Source organism: Homarus americanus, unplaced genomic scaffold (genome assembly GCF_018991925.1).
Source record: "Homarus americanus isolate GMGI-L3 unplaced genomic scaffold, GMGI_Hamer_2.0 scaffold15894, whole genome shotgun sequence".
Lineage (NCBI taxonomy): Eukaryota > Metazoa > Arthropoda > Malacostraca > Decapoda > Nephropidae > Homarus > Homarus americanus.
Window position 1 is genome coordinate 1,227,501 of NW_024754249.1, and position 25,632 is coordinate 1,253,132.

Below are 25,632 nucleotides of genomic sequence, written 5' to 3' on the forward strand. Positions count from 1 at the left end.
ATTATCGACTTTTTGGGGAAGTAGATTATCGACTTTTGGGGAAATATTACCTAATTTTCCGAAGTAGATTATCATAGAAAACGGGAAATTTGTATTACAGAAAATGGGAAATATCTACTTTCTGGGAAAGTTGGTCATCTACTTATCATAGAAAACGGGAAATTTGTATCATAGAAAATGGGAAATATCTACTTTCCGGGAAAGTTGGTTATCTACTTTCCCAAAAAGTAGATTATCTACTTTTCGGGAAAGTAGATTATCGACTTTTTGGGGAAGTAGATTATCGACTTTTGGGGAAATATTATCTAATTTTCCGAAGTAGATTATCATAGAAAATGGGAAATTTGTATTACAGAAAATGGGAAATATCTACTTTCTGGGAAAGTAGATTATCGACTTTTTGGGGAAGTAGATTATCGACTTTTGGGGAAATATTACCTAATTTTCCGAAGTAGATCATCATAGAAAACGGGAAATTTGTATCACAGAAAATGGGAAATATCTACTTTCTGGGAAAGTTGGTTATCTACTTATCATAGAAAACGGGAAATTTGTATCATAGAAAATGGGAAATATCTACTTTCCGGGAAAGTTGGTTATCTACTTTCCCGAAAGATTATCTACTTTTCTGGAAAGTAGATTATCGACTTTTGGGGAAGTAGATTATCGACTTTTTGGGGAAATATTACCTAATTTTCCGAAGTAGATTATCATAGAAAACGGGAAATTTGTATTACAGAAAATGGGAAATATCTACTTTCGGGAAAGTTGGTTATCTACTTTCCCAAAAGTAGATTATCTAAAAGTAGATTATCTACTTTTCGGGAAAGTAGATTATCGACTTTTTGGAGAAGTAGATTATCGACTTTTGGGGAAATATTGCCTAATTTTCCGAAGTAGATTATCATAGAAAACGGGAAATTTGTATTACAGAAAATGGGAAATCTATGGGAAATATCTACTTTCTGGGAAAGTTGGTCATCTACTTATCATAGAAAACGGGAAATTTGTATTACAGAAAATGGGAAATATCTACTTTCCGGGAAAGTTGGTTATCTACTTATCATAGAAACGGGAAATTTGTATAGAAAATTATCTACTTTCCGGGAAAGGTTATCTACTTTCCCAAAAAGTAGATTATCTACTTTTCGGGAAAGTAGATTATCGACTTTTTGGAGAAGTACATTATCGACTTTTGGGGAAATATTGCCTAATTTTCCGAAGTAGATTATCATAGAAAACGGGAAATTTGTATTACAGAAAATGGGAAATATCTACTTTCTGGGAAAGTTGGTTATCTACTTATCATAGAAAACTGTATCATAGAAAATGGGAAATATCTACTTTCCGGGAAAGTTGGTTATACGGGATAATTAATTTATCATAGAAGTGGGAAATATCTACTATTTGTATCGACAGAAAGTTGGGAAATATCTACCCTGGGAAAGTTGGTTATCTACTTATCATAGAAAACGGGAAATTTGTATCATAGAAAATGGGAAATATCTACTTTCCGGGAAAGTTGGTTATCTACTTTCACGAAAAGTAGATTATCTACTTTTTGGGAAAGTAGATTATCGACTTTTTGGGGAAGTAGATTATCGACTTTTGGGGAAATATTACCTAATTTTCCGAAGTAGATTATCATAGAAAACGGGAAATTTGTATTACAGAAAATGGGAAATATCTGCTTTCTGGGAAAGTTGGTCATCTACTTATCATAGAAAACGGGAAATTTGTATCATAGAAAATGGGAAATATCTACTTTCCGGGAAAGTTGGTTATCTACTTTCCCAAAAAGTAGATTATCTACTTTTCGGGAAAGTAGATTATCGACTTTTTGGAGAAGTACAGTATCGACTTTTGGGGAAATATTGCCTAATTTTCCGAAGTAGATTATCATAGAAAACGGGAAATTTGTATTACAGAAAATGGGAAATATCTACTTTCTGGGAAAGTTGGTTATCTACTTATCATAGAAAACGGGAAATTTGTATCATAGAAAATGGGAAATATCTACTTTCCGGGAAAGTTGGTTATATACTTTCCCAAAAAGTAGATTATCTACTTTTCGGGAAAGTAGATTATCGACTTTTTGGAGAAGTAGATTATCGACTTTTGGGGAAGTAGATTATTGACTTTTGGGGAAATATTACTGTAAAGGCCTGGGAATTAGGGATAGAAATCCCTTACCAGACCAATCAGGTTCTTAATCAAGGAAAGTCAAGGACCATGGTTCTCTGAGGAATAACAAACAACCGTTTGAGATGGACATCTCTTTACTATAAAAATATTACACAAAACTCTGACACCACTCAACAAACATCAAATAACAATTACGGGAGTCAAACAATTAAGGCAGTCAACAATTAATGGAGTCAAACAATTACTGGAAGCAAACAATTAAAGGGAGCAAACAATAATGGGAGTAAGCAATTAATAGAATCAAACAATTAATGGGAGTCAACAACTGAAAGAATCAAACAATGAACAGATATTTCCTACGGCAGTGGCCCTGGGGTAAGGTTCTGGAACACGGTGATCCACACTCAGGGTTGGGAAGCGTCCATTCAACTCCACACTCGAGCGATGTCTTGAAATGGCAGAACACCGGGGCACAGACGGAATGAGATGAACTGACGGTATGGTAGTGGTAGATGCCCAGAGAATTGACAGTCGATAGGTGAAGGTCTGGGGACACAGCCCACGAGTCCAGGACCTATGATGAGAACAGCGGGGTAGCTAGATAGTGACTGTATGGCGGCTGGGTTGAATCTGCCGGTGACCCAGATAGTCGCTGCCGTTCTCACCTCTGTCCAACTGCCCCAAGTGTCGTCAGCACCAGCAAAGAGCGAGTTAGCAGCGGTAACCAGCAGGAAGATCGTTTCCGCCCTTACACAGCTCCCCCAACAATAATCTACTGTAAGGTAGATTAAAACTAAAGATTAGTACACAAAGCATAATCATCTTACAACAAATGCTTAAATATACATTGCACAATAAAGAAGGGTCATAGAAAAGAATAGGTGGTAACTTGATGTCCAAAACGTAAGGCCGTATCAAGGAACTGCACGTGGGGACTTCACTTCAGTCCAAGTTTAAGTTTGGGCCTATTTCCAGTCGTAGAGGATTCGTCCATCTCGTCAGGTGTTGGCAGCAACTGGCAACCGAGATCAACAGACTCTGGCATCCGAACTTCACAGGAACTCTTGTTGGATATCTACTTATCATAGAAAACGTGAAATTTGTATCACTGAAAATGGGAAATATCTACATTCAGGGAAAGTTGGTTTTCTACTTTCCCGAAAAGTAGATAATCTACTTTAAGGGAAAGTAGATATTTCCCATTTTCTATTATAAAATTTTCCTCTCTCTCTCTCTCTCTCTCTCTCTCTCATATATATATATATATATATATATATATATATATATATATATATATATATATATATATATATATATATATATATATATATATATATATATATATATATTTTTTTAAGGATTTTATTTTAAAAAAGGTACCTTCAGAATAACACCTTAACACCAAAATCGTACTTTGGAAACCCATAGTTAGCGAGAAATTAGCATTGAAAAATGTAATTAAATTATCCAAGGGTCATTACAGCCACTAATTATCCTGCAATCGAATCGTGGACCATATATTCGAAATCAGCATGCTCAGGAGTACTTATAATGTGATTTTTAACAAAATCTAATTTTTGGGCCAAAACTGTCGAAAGGGAAAGCCTTACCCCTTGGTAATTTTTCGCCCAAAATATACTTTTTTCACAGAATTGAAATTTAAGGGGTTTAACTAATTATGTACTTACAGAATAACACATTAACACCAAAATCGCATTTTGGAAACGTATAGTTGACGAGTAATTTGCACTGAAAAATGTAATTAAATTTCCAAGGGTCATTGCAGCCACAAATTTGAAAACAGTGACAGGCATAGTAATAAACAAATTATAAAACCATACCTTTACCTTCGATAACATAAGAAACATTCTACCATCATTGATAGTGTGAATTAAATAATACCTGTAATTCCCACAAACAACAATTGATAACTCTTGGGCACTTGTGTCCTGCGTGCTGACGTCTTGGTCCATTGAAATTTTGGCTCAAGGCAAAAATGTTATGTGAGGACAAATTTTGTCTGTTTTTTTTTTTTTGAGAGGGGGGGGTCGGGAGTCGGGGAATAATTTTGTCCAGCTTGAGAGATGTTTGCCTTAGCAGGGTCCACCTTAACAAAGTAGACCGAGAGGTAGCAGTAAACAACACGCGGTGGTGGCAGACAAAGACTGGGCGGATGTAAAGAAACTACACATGTCAAGCAACGCTTTGCGCGTGTAGCGCAGAATTAAACGAAATCACGCTAGATTTAGTGAAATAGTTCCGTAAATCGAGCGAACATAATGGAAAGCTCGATTTAACAAACAGGGGTGGCTCAAATTAGTTTATTAAATCTAGAAAATACTGCCTTGTGTGTTATGAACACAGCACCAAATGAATGTAAACTACAGCTATAAAGAAATATGGTGAAATTGCACACTGTTTGCTATCCCACATAATTGACTTCCCACTCTTAATTTATTTTATTTTATAGTTTATATTATTTACCTGTATTTGAAAATTACATTAGGGCATTAAAATTATATTTCCATAACGTTTATGGTTCCTTGTGTAACAATGGCATGTGAGCAACCTTCTCACAGCTAACAAGCGCACGTTTATTTTAATGATTTCTGCCTCGATATTCTCACACACAATATACCCCTACACTCTTATTTTTTCTTCTCTTTTATCTTGATATTACTTCTTAGAATACAACATTTTCTTTATTCATAAGGAACACTAGCACATTTAAATGACTCGGTCACGTGAGGGGTGACTAGCGTATTTTGGCGTGGTGTAAACTTAATATACTTGAAGGGCACTTTTATTACTTATGGTTACTGTATTTTTACATTAAATTATGTGCTTTTAACACTTTATGCATCATATTTTGTTACACACAGACTTGGAATAAACCAGTGGATGCAGACAACATTAAATGAAACAGTTGATATACAGGTTGACAATTCCTTATCCGAAATCCTTGGGGCCAGATGTGTTTCGAATTTCAGAATGGTTAGGTTTTTTTTTTTTACAGGGATTAGCCCACCCGGGCACAGGTCACAGACCCATATCAGGGCCTGGGGGGCAAAAATATAGTAATAATACTGTAATAATAATTCCTAGGTCTAGGTCGTGTTTCTCACTTTCGATCTTTTTTTCATTCTTGTATTTCTTTATTATTTTTATTATTTTTATCATTATTCTTTTATTTTTGTGTATTTTTTATTATACAATTTATTTGCTACAAATAATTATTACTACTACTACTACTACTACTACTACTACTACTACTACTACTACTACTACTACTACTACTACTACTACTACTACTACTACTACTACTACTACAACAGCCTCCCCCAATAGCCACACCTTCGCCACCATTTATTTACCTTAATATTAAATATCCTAATACATAAGAAACTATCCTATCTGTGTTAAATTAGTTGAGCCGCAGATCCATGCGGCATTCAGTGACTGTAGCCTCATAGTCGATATCTGCAGCAGTTGTCGGAGTAGGGGCAGAAGCTCTCGTTCCCCTGAGGCAGAGCAAAGCCGACCGAAGGAGAGAGAAGGACAGTCGACATCTCATCCAGGCTGTGACACAACTTCTGGGCTGCTGCTTCTGTTCGGAGATCAGCTCCGCGAGTCTGGCGTAGAAACATCTTGCACTTGGGCCCATCCCACCAGAGGTTGTGAACACTAGAGGAGTGAAGCTGCCTTGATCAACATTTTGAATTCTCTCCCCATATGCCCTTCTCTTGTCGTTCTCGTTCCTCCTATGCGCAGCATCGAGAGCTAGGTTACGGTGACAAACGGCCATGGGATCAAAAATCCTGATGTCGAAGAAAGCTCGCTGTCCCCGCGTCCAGAATCCTCGAGCACTGACGTCCACACGGGCTTCGTTAGATGTGTTTGAAGTCCTGTGTTGGAAGATCTCGCCATCCAGTGGAAGGAGGGTCGGTTCTACCATGACGTCCCGGCAGATTTCCTTCAACATATTTGCTGTGAGATCCCTTACCTCGTCATGCCTCATGCATATGAAGCCCCCCTTCTTGCAAACCATGGCGTGATCGCCATCATAGGAATAGCCACACACACATTGGGAGGGCAAACCATCTACTGGCCAACCGTACCTTAGAGCAATGGCATCTGTAAATTCTTGTTTGTTAAGGCTGAAACCATTTGCCCTTATCGGTAACGTAGTTAGCCAGTTCGAGGCGCCCACCTCCTGCGCTATAGCTACTTTTTTTGTCAAATTTTCTGGAACCAGCAGCAATAGTTGCTGCAACATGTCATTTTGGCAGTGCTGCCGATCTGTTGTAATGGACCTACGGATCTTATTAACTTCGCTGGTGTCCACTTCCCCTGTTGCATTCTGGGCTATTATGTGGTCAGTGAGGGCTGCCGTGAGCTTAAGTGAATTTTGATGTTCAGAGTCAGCAATCTCCTCTGGATTAGTTAGTCCCATCCCTCCCAGTCTTGGTGGAAGTGCAAGAAGTGTTCTTTCTACTACTACTACTACTACTACTACTACTACTACTACTACTACTCGTATGCCCTTATCTTGTCGTTCTTGTTCCTCTTTTTACCAAGACACTTCTTTGTGTAAAACCTTATTAAGATGGCATAGTATATAACTCTAATATGGTTAGTACTTGAGAGCAGAAACCTGTCCTCAAGGTAGGACCATACCTGTTACTCATCACCCACATTCCTGAAACCTTTCCCATGTACCCCTGCGTAATATTTTATCACTAAGTCACTGAAACAAAACTTTCTGGTGAATTATAAAGGGTAATAAAAAATTTGGAGGTGCATTATTCAGAAACTTTTGGCAAACTTCTGTTTTGCACTGTCCATGTACTGCATTTTTCTTTCTGTAAATATAAATTTTTCACTAAAAAAGTTGTATCTTGTACAGGTATTGGTAAATTAATTTTGAAGATAAGGGTTTAAGATGAAGACTGACATACACAACTTTAACATCAAATAAAAAATTCACTGCACTGCAACTTTTGATCACCCTGTGTACTTATATGATTTCCAAATATTAATAGGTTTGGAATTTGCTTTAGACAGACATAAAACGTGAAAGTAGCACCATTGGGCCTGACGGGCTGATAGGAGCAGTGTAGATACTAAGTTTTTGGCATAGGAGGCAGTGCAGTCAACACTGTGCTTGCCTGTTTTCAAATTCCCAATTACAAAGTAAGGTACTGTGCCCACTGATAACTGAATGAACTGGGGGGTATCAATAGGCTCCTGATTTGAGTGCCACTTGTATATTTCCATGCCCCCCCCCCCCATATCAGTTTTGGTTATCATGTACAAGTTTTCTTGTGAGGTATACATAAATTCTGTATGGTGAGTAGTGTGGAAGATTTCGGGAACAGAAAGACTGACAACTTGGTTTAACATAGATGTACAGATAGTGTACATGGTTTCTTAATCCACTAATATAAGCTAATTGTGAGTAGAGTAACAGTGATATAGTTTATAATTAAAGTTTGTGCCTGCATTACTTACTAATTTAACATGACATATTGGTACACTGAACTGCATTTGAACTAAAACGCATGAATTGTATTGGTTAATTATATAAAGTTCATCATCGTCAGGTCTTAGCCCTTATTTTTTTTTTCTGGATATACAATCGATCACCTTACAATAACTTTTCGATGTCCTTTACCTCATCAACACCTGTACTTTTTTCACTCTGAATAAAGAAAATTGAATTTCTGTTGCCAGTATCATATCTCTGATATTTTCTCAAACCTATAAAGGTACGTATTACATTCGTAATATCTCCGTTAGCTGGAATCCTTCAAACCTGGAACTCTCCAATAGCCGTAATTGAAATTTTCTTGGAAAATCGTCCCAAAGTCGAAAATTCCGGCTTTGGGAACAATTTTCCAAGGGGCACATTTTCTGGAAAATTCAGAGAAAATTTTCCCAGTACCCAGAAAATTCCAGGGATGGGGGAGTTTTTTTTTTTCCAGGTCTGAGAGATGAAAATCAGGTGCATTTTCCAAAAATTCCAGGAACGAGGGATTTCTTCTGACTCTGAGAGATGAAATAATGCATCATTCTGGAACTTCCAAGAACATTTCTCCATTACCTGGAAAATTCAGGGGATAAGGGAATTTTTCCAGCTTTGAGAGTCGCCTCGTCACCCGGAAATCTCTCCTTCCGGAAGTGCTTTGCACCAATTGTTCTGGCTAATGGAGATACTCTGTATAACTATAGTTACAGAAGCGGAATTTTATGAGCTTTCCAATGGTGGTCTTGGAATTTTTATAAGACTAATTGTGTGGAGGGTGAGAGTGGAAATAGTGACAAATACAACCTATCAGCATAGCTGACAGGAGGACTGATGGGCAGCAGAACTCCACCCATCCTTTGTTACTTTCTGGAAGCTTTCCTTGCAAAACCATGCAGTCATCTATGATGCAATTATCTAGATTTTTTTTATTTTTTTTTTATAGTTTAATGAAATAATTCGCGTCGCCGATGCAAATAGTGCTACCTAATTATTTTATGCGAATTGCATCATGATGTGGGAGAGGGTTAATGAGTAATGATGTAAATTAGGTTATAATTTGAAGAATTTGTTTTTGTCTTAAGTTCCCAGAGACAGGAAACCAAATTTATGTACTGTAACTATTTTCTTCAACAGCTCGAGTGTTCAGATCATCTCCACAGTTTGGTGTCACTCTGGTAACTTATGAAATCTTGCAGAGACTGTTCTACGTTGATTTCGGTGGCATGTAAGTGTTTTAAAAATCTCTCGTTGTCAGTATTAGTTCTAAGATATTGTTTTACAAAATTATTTCACACACAGCTCTCCATGTTGCACAAATAGTCTCCTGCAGTCTCTCTTGTTAGGTTCCTAACTTTAATGTCACTTCTTATAACCTCTCCCTGTGTCATTCTTGGCCTACCAATTTCTTTCTTACCCTCTAAATTTAGGCTCATGCACATTTTGACCTAATTGGTCTCATCCTTTCTCTCTGCATGCCCAAACTATCTCAGCCTACCTCTATGCAGAATTTCACCAATACTCTCAATACCCTGATACCCTCTTTGCTTTGAACAGGGCTTCCTGTCTTGCAGTGTCACAAGACATCCACCTCACCATTCTTATTTCAGCTTGTCCAAATCTACTTATATCATCCTCTTTTATTGCCCATGTTTAACTGCCATATAACATCACACACCTCACACCAACTACATACATTCTTCTCTCATGTGGAGAGAAGGTCCTTTTGTCATCAATAAAGGCAGCAGCCCCCTAAAGTTCCTCCAGCCACTTCTGACTCTTGTAACTGGGCAGGCTTCAGCACCCCCACCAGCACCGATAATGTCACCCAGGTAACAGAGCTCGACACAGTCCAGGGACATATTCCCAATGTTGAGTTTCTCCAGTCTTGCTGTGGGCACATGGTTTTCAGTACATACTGAACAGAACTAGATGATGTTATCAACTTCAAGTGTGTGCAGAAAACACCTTTAATACAAACAGCGCATGACCATTTTCCACTTAGTACAAGCACTCATGGTCTGTACTTTTGTTTTTTGCCACATTCACTTTCAGGCCCCTTAACTTGATTCCATCCTTCCATTTCTTTAATTTCTCCCCTGCCTGTTCAATACCATCTGTTATCAGCTAAGGTATCAACATACAACAACTCCCAAGGCAGATCAGTCCTAAAGTCTCATGATTTTGTCTCCACCAGCATGATAAACAGAAGGGACACCAACTTTCATCTTACTTTCTTCACCATTTACTTGTTCCTGTGACACAATTTCACTGCTTCACATGAACTTTTGATCCTGACTGTACAGTTGTGGACAAAAAGAATTTGGCAGGTAGGGCAGGAGGAAGGGAGATGTGTATGGGAAGGTAGGGGTTGGTAGACACTTGGCAACATTGCATAGAGGTGGCGATCAAAAGTCTGAAATTTTCATTACACACCACAAATTGATTTTTTTTTTAATTATGAGGTAGGTGCAGCTTACACTCCCTCTCTGCCAAATTCTTTTTGTCCAAAACTGTTAAGTGTTGTATATTGATAGTTTGCCCTCATCTCTACTGTGGATTGTCTTCCTAGAAAAGTCCATATAAGTGAAATTGAAATAAGAAAAGATAGATTTCTATACTAAAAGGTGGGGTTGTGTTCCCAGCCACATAAAGTTTCCCATTGACAATGACTCCATACTGTACAGTACCCTGTATTAGGTTTTCATGAATTCAGTAATCCCAATTAAAATGACTGTATTTACAAGGGGTTGGCAAATGCAAAGGAGTACCATCCGACTACTGGACTTATCCTATTACTGTTTTAGAAACACCGTGCCGGTTCCAAAGTTCTCCCAACACAGGGGCCTTCTGATACAATATCAATGCCATCTTAAACGTCATTTCTGCTGAACCTGCAAAATGTATATCATGTGGTCCTCATTAAACCAGTCAAGTTTAAGTCTCAATCAACCCTTACTTATAATTAAAATGTGAGCAGTTTTCCTGAGAATCTATTAGTAAGGGAGATCCCCCCACACCCCAATTTCCAGTCATAGTCACAAATGAAATGTTAGGTTTACTCCTTTACATTTCACTGTGTATTGACCACAACATTAATGACAAATGTCTTATACTGTAATATTTTTATGGTACAAATGAATGCGATGTGTTTATTATGGAGTACATTACCAGGTATATGTACTGGTATTCAGCAGATCTTTAAGTACCACTACTTTATAGCATAAACTGCGATCAAGTCAATATTAATGGTCTTATTTATTTCCAGTCGGCCAACAGGGTCAGAAGCCCAGCTGCCGGCTACAGCAGCAGATCACCGTTCAACCAACCCAGATCACATTGGTGGTTATAAAGTTGCTGTTCCGATATTTAGAGGCATTGAATCGAAATTTGGTCTCTTCCTTCCACGATATGTGTGAGAGTGTGAGAGGATATGTTATGTATATATTTTGGGGATTAGTTACTATGAAATGTGAATTTGAATTAGAGCTCCAGCATCCTAAAATTATTTATTACGAATAAATACCCTGTGAATAATGGTTTTATTTTTATCTTGTTTATTCTTTTTGTATTTAAGGAGCTTTTATTACACTTAAACTTTTTTTTTAATGAATGTATCCATTGGGTGATACGTGACTGAGAATTTCTTCCGTCTATTGCTTTAAATGCCATATTGTATGATAAAATATATGCACGATAAATCAAAGCTTGTTCCAACAAGTCTCGTTGACACTATCACTATTTAGGGCTAATATGTGTAATTATTTAGAATATGTACATACAGTAGTGTTATCATATTCAGCCCATACATTGTAGTAACTTTTCATAATTAGTCAGTTACCATTTGTATATTTTCCAGTTTGTTACCTCATCACTGAGGTAAATTTTAGAGATTATATTATTATAATTAATCTTATTTATTGATACTGCTCATTTCTTCCAATTATAATTTCTTAAAAAGGAAGGTTATGAAAATATGTATGATAAAGCTTAGTAATGTAGTAATGTAGATACAGCACATGTATCAAGTTTACATACTGTACTCTGCTAAATATTCAAGCTGTGAGATAAATTGAGGTAATTAGTACTGACTGGGCAACAAGAATATTTAAACATTGTTACCATAAGTAAATTAAAAATTTCTGGATACATAATTTTTTGTTTCTGTAGATATCCAAAAGATACTTGTGAAAACTGTCTATTCAGTGTCAGAATCAATTGAGGCGCTCCCATTGATAGTGACGAATCAACCAATGGCGCCTAAATCAGATTCTTGTTTCAATAATAGGAAGCCCGACTCTTTCTCTACCCAATACAGGGTTTATTCGTCAATAAACCCTGTATTGGGTAGAGAAAGAGTCGGGCTTCCTATTATTGAAACAATAATCTGATTTGGGTGCCATTGGTTGATTCGTCACTATCAATGGGAGCGCCTCAATTGATTCTGACGCCGAATACACAGTTAAATTAATATTTCTAACTCTACAGAAATAATGGCAACTCGTGTACAGATATTAATGTACATACTGTACTATATTGTAGTACATGTTGTGTAGTCAAAATATTCATATATGTGGTCATGAAATCTGAAATGCACAAACCATTATGTTGGTGATTTAACTGATCTTACTTTAACTTGTTTAATAATAATGGTCGACGTGCTCAGGTATACAAGGTATTAGTTTTCAAGTACTGTACGTAAGTATTGGAATGAGAAGAAATTTTCTTTTCTTCAAGAGTAATAAATCATGCTTATCTATTATTGTTATCATTTATGCAGGTACTGTACCACAAAATGTATTCATGATAATTCACATTGTAGTAAGTGACACTAAGAAGTGATCTAAGCAAGTATTGTCTGAACCCTGATCTGTTACAACACCCATACGATGTTTACACAATTTGTTTTGACTCCCATAATTTAATTTTAATTTAATAATATTTGGATCTCCAGAATTCACATGAGCTAAACAATTTTTTTTCTTCTAAGAATGAATACTTAATATACCTGTAATTGTTGATATTTTTTATATAATATAAATATTCTTTGGCGCTTGATGATAACCTATCACTAGCCATCCTGGTGTAGCTAGTTTTAAATATAAAGTTGCTGCTCTTCAGCTAATACGGTCTAAAATTATACAGTGGGGTCTCATTTTATGAGGGTCTCGCTTAAGCTATTAGTTGAAATGTGACAAATAGTTATAGCTTAAGCAGAAAGTCATGGTTAGCAGTATAGCGTTAATTTGGCGATCTTTTGCTTATTTAGTGATTATAGTCATCACTGAGCCAATTGAGAGTCTGAGCTCTCCTTGTGGCACCTAATATATACAGGCATCCCTGGGTTACGGAAGGGATGCTTCCTTTAAAAATTTTTCCGTAATGCAGGACTAATTTTCCCATTGTCTCCCATTATATAATTGGAGTTGCGTTCCCAAGGAAATATTTTCAGCAAATATACGTAATACAAGCATACATATGAATGAAAATAAACATTTTTAAACACTTAATGATTCAGTCACAATGTTGAATGCAGCGTGAGGTGATGAGGTAAGGTGGTGTGATCTGAGCTACTGGGAGTTACCTCCATAAAACCTCCAACATAATTCCTTTAAGGGATCTTTTGGCACTACTGCTTTTTCTTTTACTTTATAGTCTCTTTCCACTCATCTTGAATAAGGGTACACAGTAACACAGTCCTGAACACAGATGCAACACTGAATATGCTGGGATTTGAAATCAAACTGAGCACTGTTAGCGTGGGTGCGACACCCTTCACCATATTATAGCTACCACCAAGAAATCCAAACGAAATAAATTTTATAATTTAGGTGAAATTTTTTGTTGCATATCGTGATTATGTTTGAAAACTTTAAAATTTACCCTAATTTCGTAAGGGCAAATTTTTGGGCCATATCCCGAATTTATTGGTTATAATTTCTAAATTCCATAACCAGGGGGATGCGTGTACATTTATCTCAAGAATTTTTATATAACACTTAGTATTATCTGGATTAGTATAGGTAACATGGTATTGGTATAAATACATATGAAAATGTTACCATGAGTATAAGTGCATACCATTAGAAGTACTCTGTAGTACAGTTAATTAAAGAAGAATTTATTTTATAAAATATATTATACTGTACTCTATTCATCATTAAAATATATACTGTATTATTTTTAATGGAGATATTGTACAGTGGTCTAATCAGATTTGATATAGGCCTAACGAGAGCTAATTATGTACAAGGGAAGACACCATGTGTAAACATGGTGGAGGTTGGGGGTGGGGGAGCGGGCCATTGTCATGGTTGCAAGTTTGTTTTGTTTATTTATAATTATACAGTATTCTCAAAATTAGTATATTATGGTGCATGTTTCATCATAAATAATATAACACGGAATTAAATAGAAAAAATACGATATATAATTCGACTTCAAAACAAAAGGACAAGCTGAATCAGAAGGTACAGGTATCCCCCGATCTAAGATATTCCGCTTTACCGATGGTGATGTATTAAAACCACTCCCCTATCTACGATGTAAAGAATCCCCATGAACGATGGTCATTGTCTGGCCAAACCACTTCACAGTCACAAAAACTTATAAAAAATCACTTCACAATCACCAAAGCAATGTGGACATTAGTGATGTCCTGTCACTGTAAGGTTAAAAAAAAGAAACTTTTGTATCAGCACTGATACTGACCGATAATCATTGAAATACAAGATCTCAGCCATGTGGCATCACCAAAGAACATAGCTTGCTACTGTAGTGCACCAGGTAGCCACTTGGCGATGCTCATGTTTGTTGTAAACATGAGCACTGCCACGTGGCCACCTGGTGCACTACAGTAGCAAGCTATGTTCTATGGTGATGCCACTTGGCCGAGATCGTGTAATTCAACACTAATCGGTCCGTATCGCTGCTGTTACTTATCGTTTTTTTTTTTTTATCACAGTGAGAGGACATTTTTGGGAGTGATTTTATGAATTCAGTAAAACCTTTTCTTGTTTAGTAGCATGTAAGAAATATCTGCAAGGTGCTTATAAATCAGAATATTGGCAGTATTTGAAATATTAACCACCCTCAAGTATTTAGTATTTACACTACAGGTATTCCTAGTTTAACGTGGGGATGCATTGCAGAAAACATAACTTTAAGCAAAATTTTCACTAAACAAGGGAGAACATGGATAATCGGTGTTCAAGGAATTTTTTTTAACCTAAATACACTGTACGACCATATTTAATGATAATTTACTATAATAACAATAATAAACTACAGTACGCTACAGTAAAGTAACACTCACGAAGTCGCTGTATGATGTCAAGTTTCACCTCCAAGCTCCAAAAATTTGCAGAAGATCTTGACCTTGCCTAATGAGGAAGGTGAAACAGCAGTACGCTTACCCGACATTTTTTCTTCAAATTTCATTCACTTTACACAATATCACAATAAATAACAGTACTGTACTTAATAACTTTTTAAAGTCACAATGATAACGATGCACAGCGATCACAACTAAAGTGTATGCGGTGATAAAAGTGAAGCACAAAAGACAATGATCAAACGACAGGCAGTAAACATTTAGTATATGGCGTGGGTGAATAGGTGGCGCAGGTAGCATAAACAAGTAACAGTAGAAATGTGCAATTGGAGCACAGAATCCCCAGTTTTTCCCACAACATTCCAGAGATTTTCTGCCTTCCCAGAGAGTCAAGCTATCACTAAACCAAGTTTTGACCTAACATTAACCGAGAAAGGGTGTTAAAAAGTTTATATTATTAAACTGAATTATTGTTAAATTAATTAATGCTAGAAGAGGGATACCTGTAATGGATATATCCTCTATAGAAATTAGATTTGATAGATTTCTTCTTTTATCTTAAAATCATTTTGTTTTAAGACAAGACAAATGGAAAATGAATGTATGATACATCAGGGTTCAGAAAATAAAACATGCTTCACACAAATTAAAAAATACCTCACTATTAAGGAGGTGCTTTTTTCAGCTAGGTGAAAATTTTCAGAAAAGTGTGTAACAATGATACTTTCTGAATGTTCCGTAACTGACCCCCAAGGATTCCCCTTCAAAAGTCTTATCACAAGGACATCAACCACAACAAAGATGTGAAAAATGACAGCAGATACTCGCAACAATGATAATGAATGATAAATAGACAATGATAGATGAAAAGGAGTCATTATATACCATATCCCAATTTCCATTAAAGTTTGTTGCGACAAATAGGCATAAACATGATAGGCCTACTTTTAGTGCATCATTCATATATGGCTATATGAATAAAAGTGATGTTAAAACCAAAGTATAGGAAACTTGTGTACAGTACTGTATTAAAACAAAACACTTTATATTAATTTATATTAACTTAATTTAATTTCCTACTTGTACTTTAATTACAACTGATATTGTTAACAGGTTTTGAGGAGCGTAAACATATATTGCTCATATAACAATATATATTTTTTAATTTGGTAGGTGGCAAAATGCGGATTTTATTGTCTTTTCATGAAGAAATACAGGTGTTTTCTAATGTAAATAATAAATGTACCTTAATTAGAATTATTAAATTAACAGAGGTCTTCAGTTAGAAAAGTGATCATTTAAGATTTAAGTTAGATAATAAGTATGTATTGTATCATGGCCTCTATGTATAAAAGAAAAATAAAGTACCTGTATGCACTGTCTGTGTAATTATTATATTTGAAGATTAATTTATTGCAAAGTATAATAACAAACTTTTACTGCATACAATTTATGTATGTATGTGACCAAAGTTTTATCAGGTAACTTAAGTACAGAATTTCATATACCTGTAGTGTATAATTAATTTTACCTTCAAAATCTACTGTTTGTAAAAAGTAATTTGATATTGACTACTTTTGTTTTTGTGTAAGAAGCTTACTATTGACATGTCAACCATTTGTCAAGAAAATTTAAAACATATACATAAGGTTGTGGATTGATACAAATGCCTGGTCTCTAAACACATGGACATATTAATCCTGTGCACAAAGAATTATAGAAGAGTTTGACTAATTTGCTGTAAATAGATGTTATTGTTGTTCAACTGCATAGCAAGCATTTGCTGTGCAATCACAGTTTGTGAGGCCATTAAATATGGATCTTACTGTTATGTTTTAATATTCCTGATGTAACTTATGTTGGGCATGGGACAGAATTAGTTCATCTTATTTCATGTGTTGCAAAAGGTAACTTAAAGGGAATGTTCTTGGAAGCGACTTTATTAGAAGTAATAAAGGCAAGCTGTAGTATTTTGGTATCGAAGAATGCCCATATAACCACCAACTGAGAAGAAAGAATGTGTCGAAAAGCAGGCACTCCCTGGTCATTATCAGGTTGCTACCTTCAGTGTGCAATACTTTTCATAGATACAGTATGTAAGATTACAGTTACAGTATCTACAATGGACAAATAAACTTAAATAAGTCTCTTAGTTTTATATAAAACATAGACAAAATTGCAATCTCTAAATTTAAGGAGTGATTCAAAATGACGTATCTCACAACCATAAATGAGGCATGTGGTGGAAGAAGGGTGAATTAACCAATGATGCCAGTATGCTGCAGTACAGTATTGAGATCTGTTTCAACATGTTCCCAGGATTTTTTCTACTGGATGAGAATGCTATGAAATTGCTACTGTCGGAACAATCCATGATAACAGACAAAATTAAGGCTAGTGCTAAAGTTGCTACACCATTAACAGCCTGTACACTGTATTTCCATTGCAGTGGTGTTATAATAAGTATAAAATGCTTACTGAGTGTAAGGATTGAGGACCAGACCAAGCTTTTTGTGCACATTAACACCATGATATTTCAGGAAAAGGCTAAGAGTCTGTATGAAGATTTAGTGAAGGAATAAGGTGCTAGTTCTGACAAAAATTCCTTTAAGGCCAGCAAAAGGTGGTTTGAATGTTTTAAGAAATGCCTAAACCTACATAACATTAAGATGGTAGGTGAAACAGCCAGTGCTAATACTGAGGCTGCAAAGTGATACCCAGCAAAAATAAAGGCAATTACATATTTAAGTTGATGGATAAACACCAACAAGTGTAAACAAAATCGACCTGTTCTGGAAGGGCACGCCTGCAGGACATTTCAACAGAAGAAAAGACAATTCCAGGTTTCAAGGCTCCCAAGAATCATCTAATGCTTGCATTAAGAGGTAATGCTGCTGGATATTTAAAGTTAGAACCCAAATCTAGTTTATCAGTGATACAGCATTCTAATAAGAAAGCATGGATGACTGCCAGCCTCTTTCAAGGTTGGTTTACGAACTGTTTTTGTCTAGCAGTAGAAAGGTACAGTAACCAAAGAAATATTCCCAAAAAGGCCCTGCTACTGTTACATAATACTCCCAGCCACCCTATTAACCTTAATGAACTTTCTCGTAATATCAGAGTGGAATACCTGCCCAAGAACACAACTGCCTTGCTACAGCCTATGGATCAAGGTGTAATTGCCAGCTTTAAGGCGTACTTATGTAATAGGAGTCAATGGGAAAAATGGTTTCATGATGCAGAAAGATTTTCAGGAACAGAACCCTTCCGTAACCCAGGGTGTGTTGGCTTTGAAGAAGTGGAGAGTGACGATGTTGAGGACCTGCTCAAGTCCCATTTTAAAGACCTCTCTACAGCTGATCTACAACAACTTGTTGCTGCTGGGGAAATAGAAGCTGGCAAAGATGAAGAAGTCCGTGATGCAAAACCACGAGAGCTTTCCACTTCTCTTTTGTCTTCTATCCTGAGGGAAGTTGAGAAGCAGTTGCAGCTCTTGGAAGATAATGACTATAATGCAGAATGGAGCAGGATTGCAGTTCGTGGTGTAAGATCTTATTTGGCACCTTATGAACAGCTTCTTTATGAAAGAAGAAAGATGGCAACGCAGCAAACATTAGATGTCTTTTTTAAGGCAGCCCCCAAGAAACAGTCTGAAGACACTGAACCACAGCCACCCACGTCTGGAATTAAAAGATTTTTTGTCCAAACCCTGCAGCCACAACTGCACCTGATGATGATGATGACAACTCTCAGCCCATCTGCATGACTCATCAACCTCAAAATCATCCTTCTCCCCCATCAACTTATCTTCATATAGGTAAAGTGTTACATTTACTGTATTATTTCATTATTAGAAATGAATTTAACATTTATTTCGACTGTGCTACCTTTTGTGTTAGGCTAACTACTATATTTGTTTCAATTTCGAGTAATCTGCACCTAACCCTATTTTCTCCATAAGCCCTGTTATTTCTATAGCGAGAGGTTTCACAAGAACGCAACTATCGAGTTGTAACAAAAATGAGTGCATATATATATATATATATATATATATATATGCTAATAATATGCTGATTACAGAGTCTGCTCCCTAAGGCACCTACAGTGATTTACTTGCATATATATATATATATATATATATATATATATATATATATATATATATATATATATATCACACACACACACACACACACACACACACACACATACATACACACACATACATACATACATACATACATACATACATACATACATACATACATATATATATATATATATATATATATATATATATATATATATATATATATATATATATATATATATATATATATAATATATATATATAAAATTTTCTCACCACAGTGGAAAGTAGCGACACAACCTTGTGTTTAAATAACTTAATAACAATTTACGCATCACAGAGCAGTCCGTAACGACACAACCTTTCCTCACGGCGTCATTCATACAAGTGGTTCACTAGTGACATCAGTCACGTCACGTGACTGATGTCACGATTTCCCGATGCTGTTTACATCAAGGAATATCTAATAAGGAAGTTATACCCGACGCGTTCATCAGGGTGAAGTTGGCGACAGTTGGTATCTATTTTAGTTGGACTTAGTAATGGGATGGCGACTCTGTCGCCAGTGTCAAGTACAGTAGGTGTGTCGTCTGCACAATTTACTCTTTTGTATATTTCTGATAACGACATTAGAATACATAATGGTTCCACGTGGGTATGTCTTGTTTTGGTGATTTTGGGGGGATAGGGCTGCTGTCATGGCGGTGACGGTCACAAAGGAAACCCAACCCTTCGCCCCCTCCTCTGAGGCCGCTGACGACGACCCTGGGACAATCATATCGTCATTGGGTAAGCTGTGTTAAGCCACGGCAACTTTTTCTACTCTTATAACTCCTTTCCATCCACCCTTTACCTTTCCACTGGACCTTCTTCACCCGTCACTTGCCTTTTAGTTAGTTGTTTTGTGTCATTCTCTCTGATGAACGTACAACACCGAAACGTAAGAGATTAAAAAAAAATTGCTGCATTCTGCGTATCCTTACCACCACAATTCACTCATGTTATGAATCCAATCTGTTCTCTTTACGATCTTCGAGTAGTTCTGTATATTCACTCAGGAACAGGTGGCGCCGTAGTAAAATTTAGGGAACTATCTAAACATAAAGGGATTGTGTGTCAGTTGAGCTTCCTTATTAGATATTCCTTGAGAGAGAGAGAGAGAGGGAGAGAGAGACGGAAGCACCCCGACAAGAGATTGTCGAGTTTACTCAGTTTAGTCTCCCTAGAGGTGCTGCCCAGCGCCTAGCCTCCCCGCCATAACTGTTATGTCACGAAGGTTTCCACTTGAATTATACAATGGCAGTTTTTCACCTTTCACCACTGGTATCCGAGAGAGAGCCTCTGATCCCCTGGGCGTGAGGTCTTTTCTGCTCATGTTATTTACCACATAGTATTCCACCTGTCAGCGCCCAGCACCACCAACTCTTCTTCCTCAATACATGATTGACATGTTAACATGATTGACGTAATTGAGGTTTATTTGTTTTTCAAACAAATAAAACACAAAGGAACCCAGAAATTATATCATTAATGTGGTCTTGATGTTGTTGACCCGAGAGCATAAAATAAATAAAAATAACAAAACACATTGTACAATTATAGATTCGGATTTGATTTTAAGGTGTGTATTTTGCGTGTCGATTGGTGGAAATAAATGCACTAAGCAAAGTATCTTACCATTAACCTCTCTTATCTCAAGCCTTAGTCATCGTCATTTCAGTAGAACAAATACATGGTCCGAGTCCAGCAGGTGATGGACGTAAGAGAGGCCCCTTGGAGATAAATACTTCCCAGCTTAATTCATCTAACGATTAACCACTCTAACGCTAACTTAATCTAACTTCTAACTTAAACTAACTTAGCTGAACTTAACTCACCCTGACCTGACTTAATCCAACATACCCTGACCTAACTTGGGTGTTTAATCTTCAGGTGAACCACGTAAACTAAATACAGAGTGCATGATACAAAGAAAGTGAGACTCAAGCGATAACGATAAACTCTTCGTAAAGAAAGATAAGAGTCAAGGTGGATGAGAAATGCTTATAAAACCATTCTGAACACGAGTTGGTAATACGTAAAGTAGAAGTATACTCACAAAAGTTTGGAACAATAGATAGAAAAAAATAAGAGAGAGGGAGAGAGAGAGAGAGAGAATCGCCGATTAAGCCTTAAAATTTAACTGACCTTTTTTCCTGAATAGGGATAACTGTTTGTCTACATTAGTATAACTTGACGAAGCTTATTTCGTAATTGGTAAAATTTGCTCTGTTTTATCTCATCATGTGTGCTACTTGAGTGAAAGGACTGTCCGCGCGGATTTATCTTATGAGTCTATATTTTATGTATTTTTAAATATAAATTGCGTTAAAAATTACACGAGGTCGTGGCTACTTTTGGCATTACAGTGCTGGTTCCCGGGAACAGTTGACATTCATATATCTTTACACCTACAATCCTTATTTAATACACTGAGATATATGAAGGGCACGAACCTATCAACATGTCTAAGTCTATACAAATAATCCACAACAGACACTCACAACTTGTCCTTTAGTTAAACCCAATAAATACCGTGAGATTCTCTTGACCTTCACCTTCACGTATCTTAAAGGAAAAGGTGGAAGTAACAAGACGCGCGCTGGGGGTGACCTAACACAACACTCTGACTCACATAGTTCACAGGCTCAGTCCAGTATCGTGTCTCCTTCATCCCTCCAACTTTACTCGGATTTGAATATACTTGATATAATTGTAACGGGATTTTCTCTTAACTCCCAGAGGATTGAATGACTTTCTATTATTTTAAGAAGGGTTGACGCCTCAGTTTCTGTCGTCGTTGTGTTGGTCGCAGCCGCCAGTACGGACAAAGGTCTTTTTAAACTCGTTTGTTTTTATATTTCAGAAAAAAGGCACGTCAGCGTACACCCGGACTATGATTGTGCACATCTCAGAGTACACACTATGCTCTAGGACGTAGCATTTATTAAAGAGAACAAAGCAGCCAGCGTTACACCCACCGTCCAGAACTCTTGAGTTTTATTTTCATAATACAAGTGTAGACTGAACAAGATGACAACTCAGACCACGGGGAAGGTGGCGTCAGTTGTCTCACACACAGTCAACTGATGCTGTTATTTCAGGGCCAGACAACCTTCTCACAATGACATTATCTACAGACTACGCCAGACGAACATTTGCTGGTCTTCTGCCTTAGGTGGCGTTGTTTCCCGTAGAAGTATAAAGTGTTGCCAAATAAATAGTTATCACTCATGCGGTGATCGTGGAAACTTTTAATTAGGAAATAATGAAGAATATTTAAAACTGAAATACTGTACTTCGAATTTCCTCATTATGCATCTTCTAAAAAAATATTGAGATATATATTCTGCTTTTACTTGACTTGCTAAATATATCGTTACACATTATGAAAAAATAATGTTTATAAATAAGAGCGTTTCATTTTTCAGAAGACGTCGACTGACAGACATAACGAGACGTATCAGACGCCGATAGTATAGAGATGTTACCCTCAGCGACATGTTCAATTTGCCATCTTTGGCAAGTTAACTTTATTTTTGACTTTCAGTATGTGCATCAAAGACTGCCCTAACATGACATGAAATCCTATTAAAACTTTATTAATAGGCTTACAAAATAATACGGTGCAAACTTAATGTATATTAATTTCGTCGTTGACAAAAATAGTTTAGTAGGAGAACAGGAGAGGAAAAACACTATATCATGTTTGGAAATGATAAAAACAAACCTAGATGGCTCACCTTAACACAGGATAACATGATTAAGTGCAAAGAGCGGGTTATGTCTTATCAAACATCATTATCTGGCGTTAATGGCTGTTTTTGTCTTTCATATGATTTGTGTGTGTGTGTGTGTGTGTGATGTAGACGGTCATGTGAGGTTGTAGCATGGAGGTGTAGGTAGGTATAAGATGTAGGCGTGGGGTGTAGGTATTGGTATGAGGTGTAAGTGCTGAAGGTACACGTAAGAGACAGGTTTATAATGTAAATGTGGAGACATAAGAGTAGGGTGTAGATGTAGGTATGGGGTGTAAGTGTAGGGTGCAGGTGTGCTGGGTGAAGGTGCTGGGTGTAGGGTGTAGAGCTTGGATGTAGGTGCTAGGTGTAAGTGCTAGAAATAAGTGTAGGGTGTAGACGTAGAGTGAAGGAGGGATAGAAGCGTAATCGTGGCAGGTGAGGACAGGTGAGCGTCAAGTAAGAACTCATTTAAACACCTATGAAACCACACTTAAAATTACATAATTAAGAATTTGTACTGAAACAAAGATTTCTCCTCACACACACAGCTTAATGATGGGGTTTGTAATATTCACTAAGAAAATTTATTGATTATTATAAACATTAAAAAAAAATGCAATAAAAAATTATAATCAATTCTTTAAAGTTTGAGGTGAGATGTGTGGCGAGGCTGAGGTAGTGAACTGTGGGTTGTGGTTCCCCTAGTGTACCATTACCTGAACGACTCCTAGTGTACCATTACCTGAACGACTCCTAGTGTACTGTACCATTACCTGCACGACCCCTAGTATACCATTACTTGTACGACCCCCTTGTGTACCATTACCTGAACGACTCCTAGTGTACTGTACCATTACCTGAACGACTCCTAGTGTACTGTACCATTACCTGAACGACTCCTAGTGTACTGTACCATTACCTGTACGACCCCTAGTATACCATTACTTGTACGACCCCTAGTGCACCATTACCTGTACGACCCCTAATGTACCATTACCGGTACAGTAACTGGCGCATTTTGTGAGATGTGGCAACCCTGTGGAATGTTTATCTAGCATCCTTAGTCTGGCTACTATTGCAACGTTCCTTAAGGCCATTCCGAGAGTTTTAATACGATGTAAACAAACACAGAGTTGCCACATTTCACAAAACGCACCAGCCACTGTACCAGGTATAAGTGCAGGCGAGAGTTCATGTGTAAAACAAGGAAGACGTTTAGAGTTGCATAAACCTTTGACTTTGGTTCAATATGTTGCAACTGAATCTCTTGAATTCACGAGCGATACTGCAGCATTATAGAACGTAAGAGTTCATTGTGTAACATTATATAAAAGGATGTTTACAGCCAACGAGTATTACTCAATAAAACAAAAGAGCATCACTTACTTAATAAACAGCGCTTTAAGAGAGAGAGGGCTAGTACTCATACGAATCTTCAGGACAATAAGTTTGTTGTTATTTATTTAGTTCTTTTCATCCAAATTTGATATAAAATTTGTAAAAATTAATTATCTTACATACACGTATCTGACGAGTAAATATCGGAGCTTCTAAGAATAAAACAACAATAAAATATGAGAGAAAAATTGGGGAATTCGCTCAAAAAAAAATATATAAAAAATAAAAACATGACCAGAAGCTGACAGGAACACACCAGCCCATCACGACCAGATAAAGAATCAGACAACCTTTACCACAAACTCATCCCCAGCATCACAGGTAAACTTAATGGACAGAAAAACAACAACGTGTGACTGGGGAAAGAACACAGCCAGAGACAAGAGACAAGCAAGAAAGTAATTGTTCCGTAAATCCTGATATAAGTTCCTCACCCTAGAGGCTTGTTGTGGTGTGTCATGTTGGCTACAGATGACACCCTCTTGCCTCTCTCACTACCTTCTACACCACCACAACAAACACACAGACAACACCGTCATGACATCTTTGTAATGTGACCATATTCTACCACCACTACCACCTACATCATCGCTACTACCATCATCACTATCTATCCACACCTCTATCATCCCTTACCATCCCCTCTCACCATTCTCCCTCACCATCCTCACTACTATACACCACGCTATAGTCAATTACCACAAGGCTCGTCATTTGTAAATCATTCCCAAACTGACCGCCTATATTCTATAACAAGCTGTACACACACACACACACACACATACGTGTTATTGTGTATCCATCAAAAACAAAAACAAAATTCACCGTAAAAATAGTAATAGCTTAGGGTGGTGACGTCATGGTTGTGCTTCGGGGTACGTGGGTTTAAAAGTCATCGAGTAGTAAATTGGTTTAGCGTTTTCGAACTATAAGGAACCCGGGGCCTTCCTGGTGGTGTGTAGCGATGTTCATTTATTATAGAGGTTAGGTTAGGTTAGATTCCGCTAGGTTTAAGTTTTGGTCTGGGGTTGGGTTCTCCTACAATCAAACCAAAAATTTGACTAATAAAACATGATTTCCAGCTAAAACAAATAATTTCTGGTGACTAACAAAGCTAGACCTTAACCCCAGCAACTTTCCTCACTCACACACAACTTGGCTCTACCTCAGGAGTCGTGACGTTCCGCTCTCAACGTCTTGGGAGTTTGTTGAGATTTTTTAAGTTCGTAAAATTCGCAGTCAGACCCACAAGGAGATTACCTAGCCTCCCATGGGTGATCTGCAACCCCCCCTCCCCTCCCCTCCACCTATGAGTTAACTTATGACCTAGCTAACTGGGTACATTATGAGATAAGTCACGTAG

At 37.1% G+C, this 25,632-nt stretch overlaps 1 protein-coding gene across 2 annotated transcripts in view; it reads left to right on the forward strand.

Moving 5' to 3' along the window:
• Positions 1 to 16,827, forward strand: part of LOC121855743 (calcium-binding mitochondrial carrier protein Aralar1-like) — a 74,294-nt gene extending 57,467 nt beyond the window's left edge. For both annotated transcript variants that reach the window (XM_042350849.1, XM_042350850.1), the window contains 2 exons: positions 8,807 to 8,897; positions 10,938 to 16,827. In XM_042350849.1, coding sequence (XP_042206783.1) covers positions 8,807 to 8,897; positions 10,938 to 11,088 — 242 coding nt within the window. In that variant the 3' untranslated portion in view covers positions 11,089 to 16,827. The remainder of the gene's footprint in view (positions 1 to 8,806; positions 8,898 to 10,937) is intronic.
• Positions 16,828 to 25,632: the final 8,805 nt, after the last annotated feature.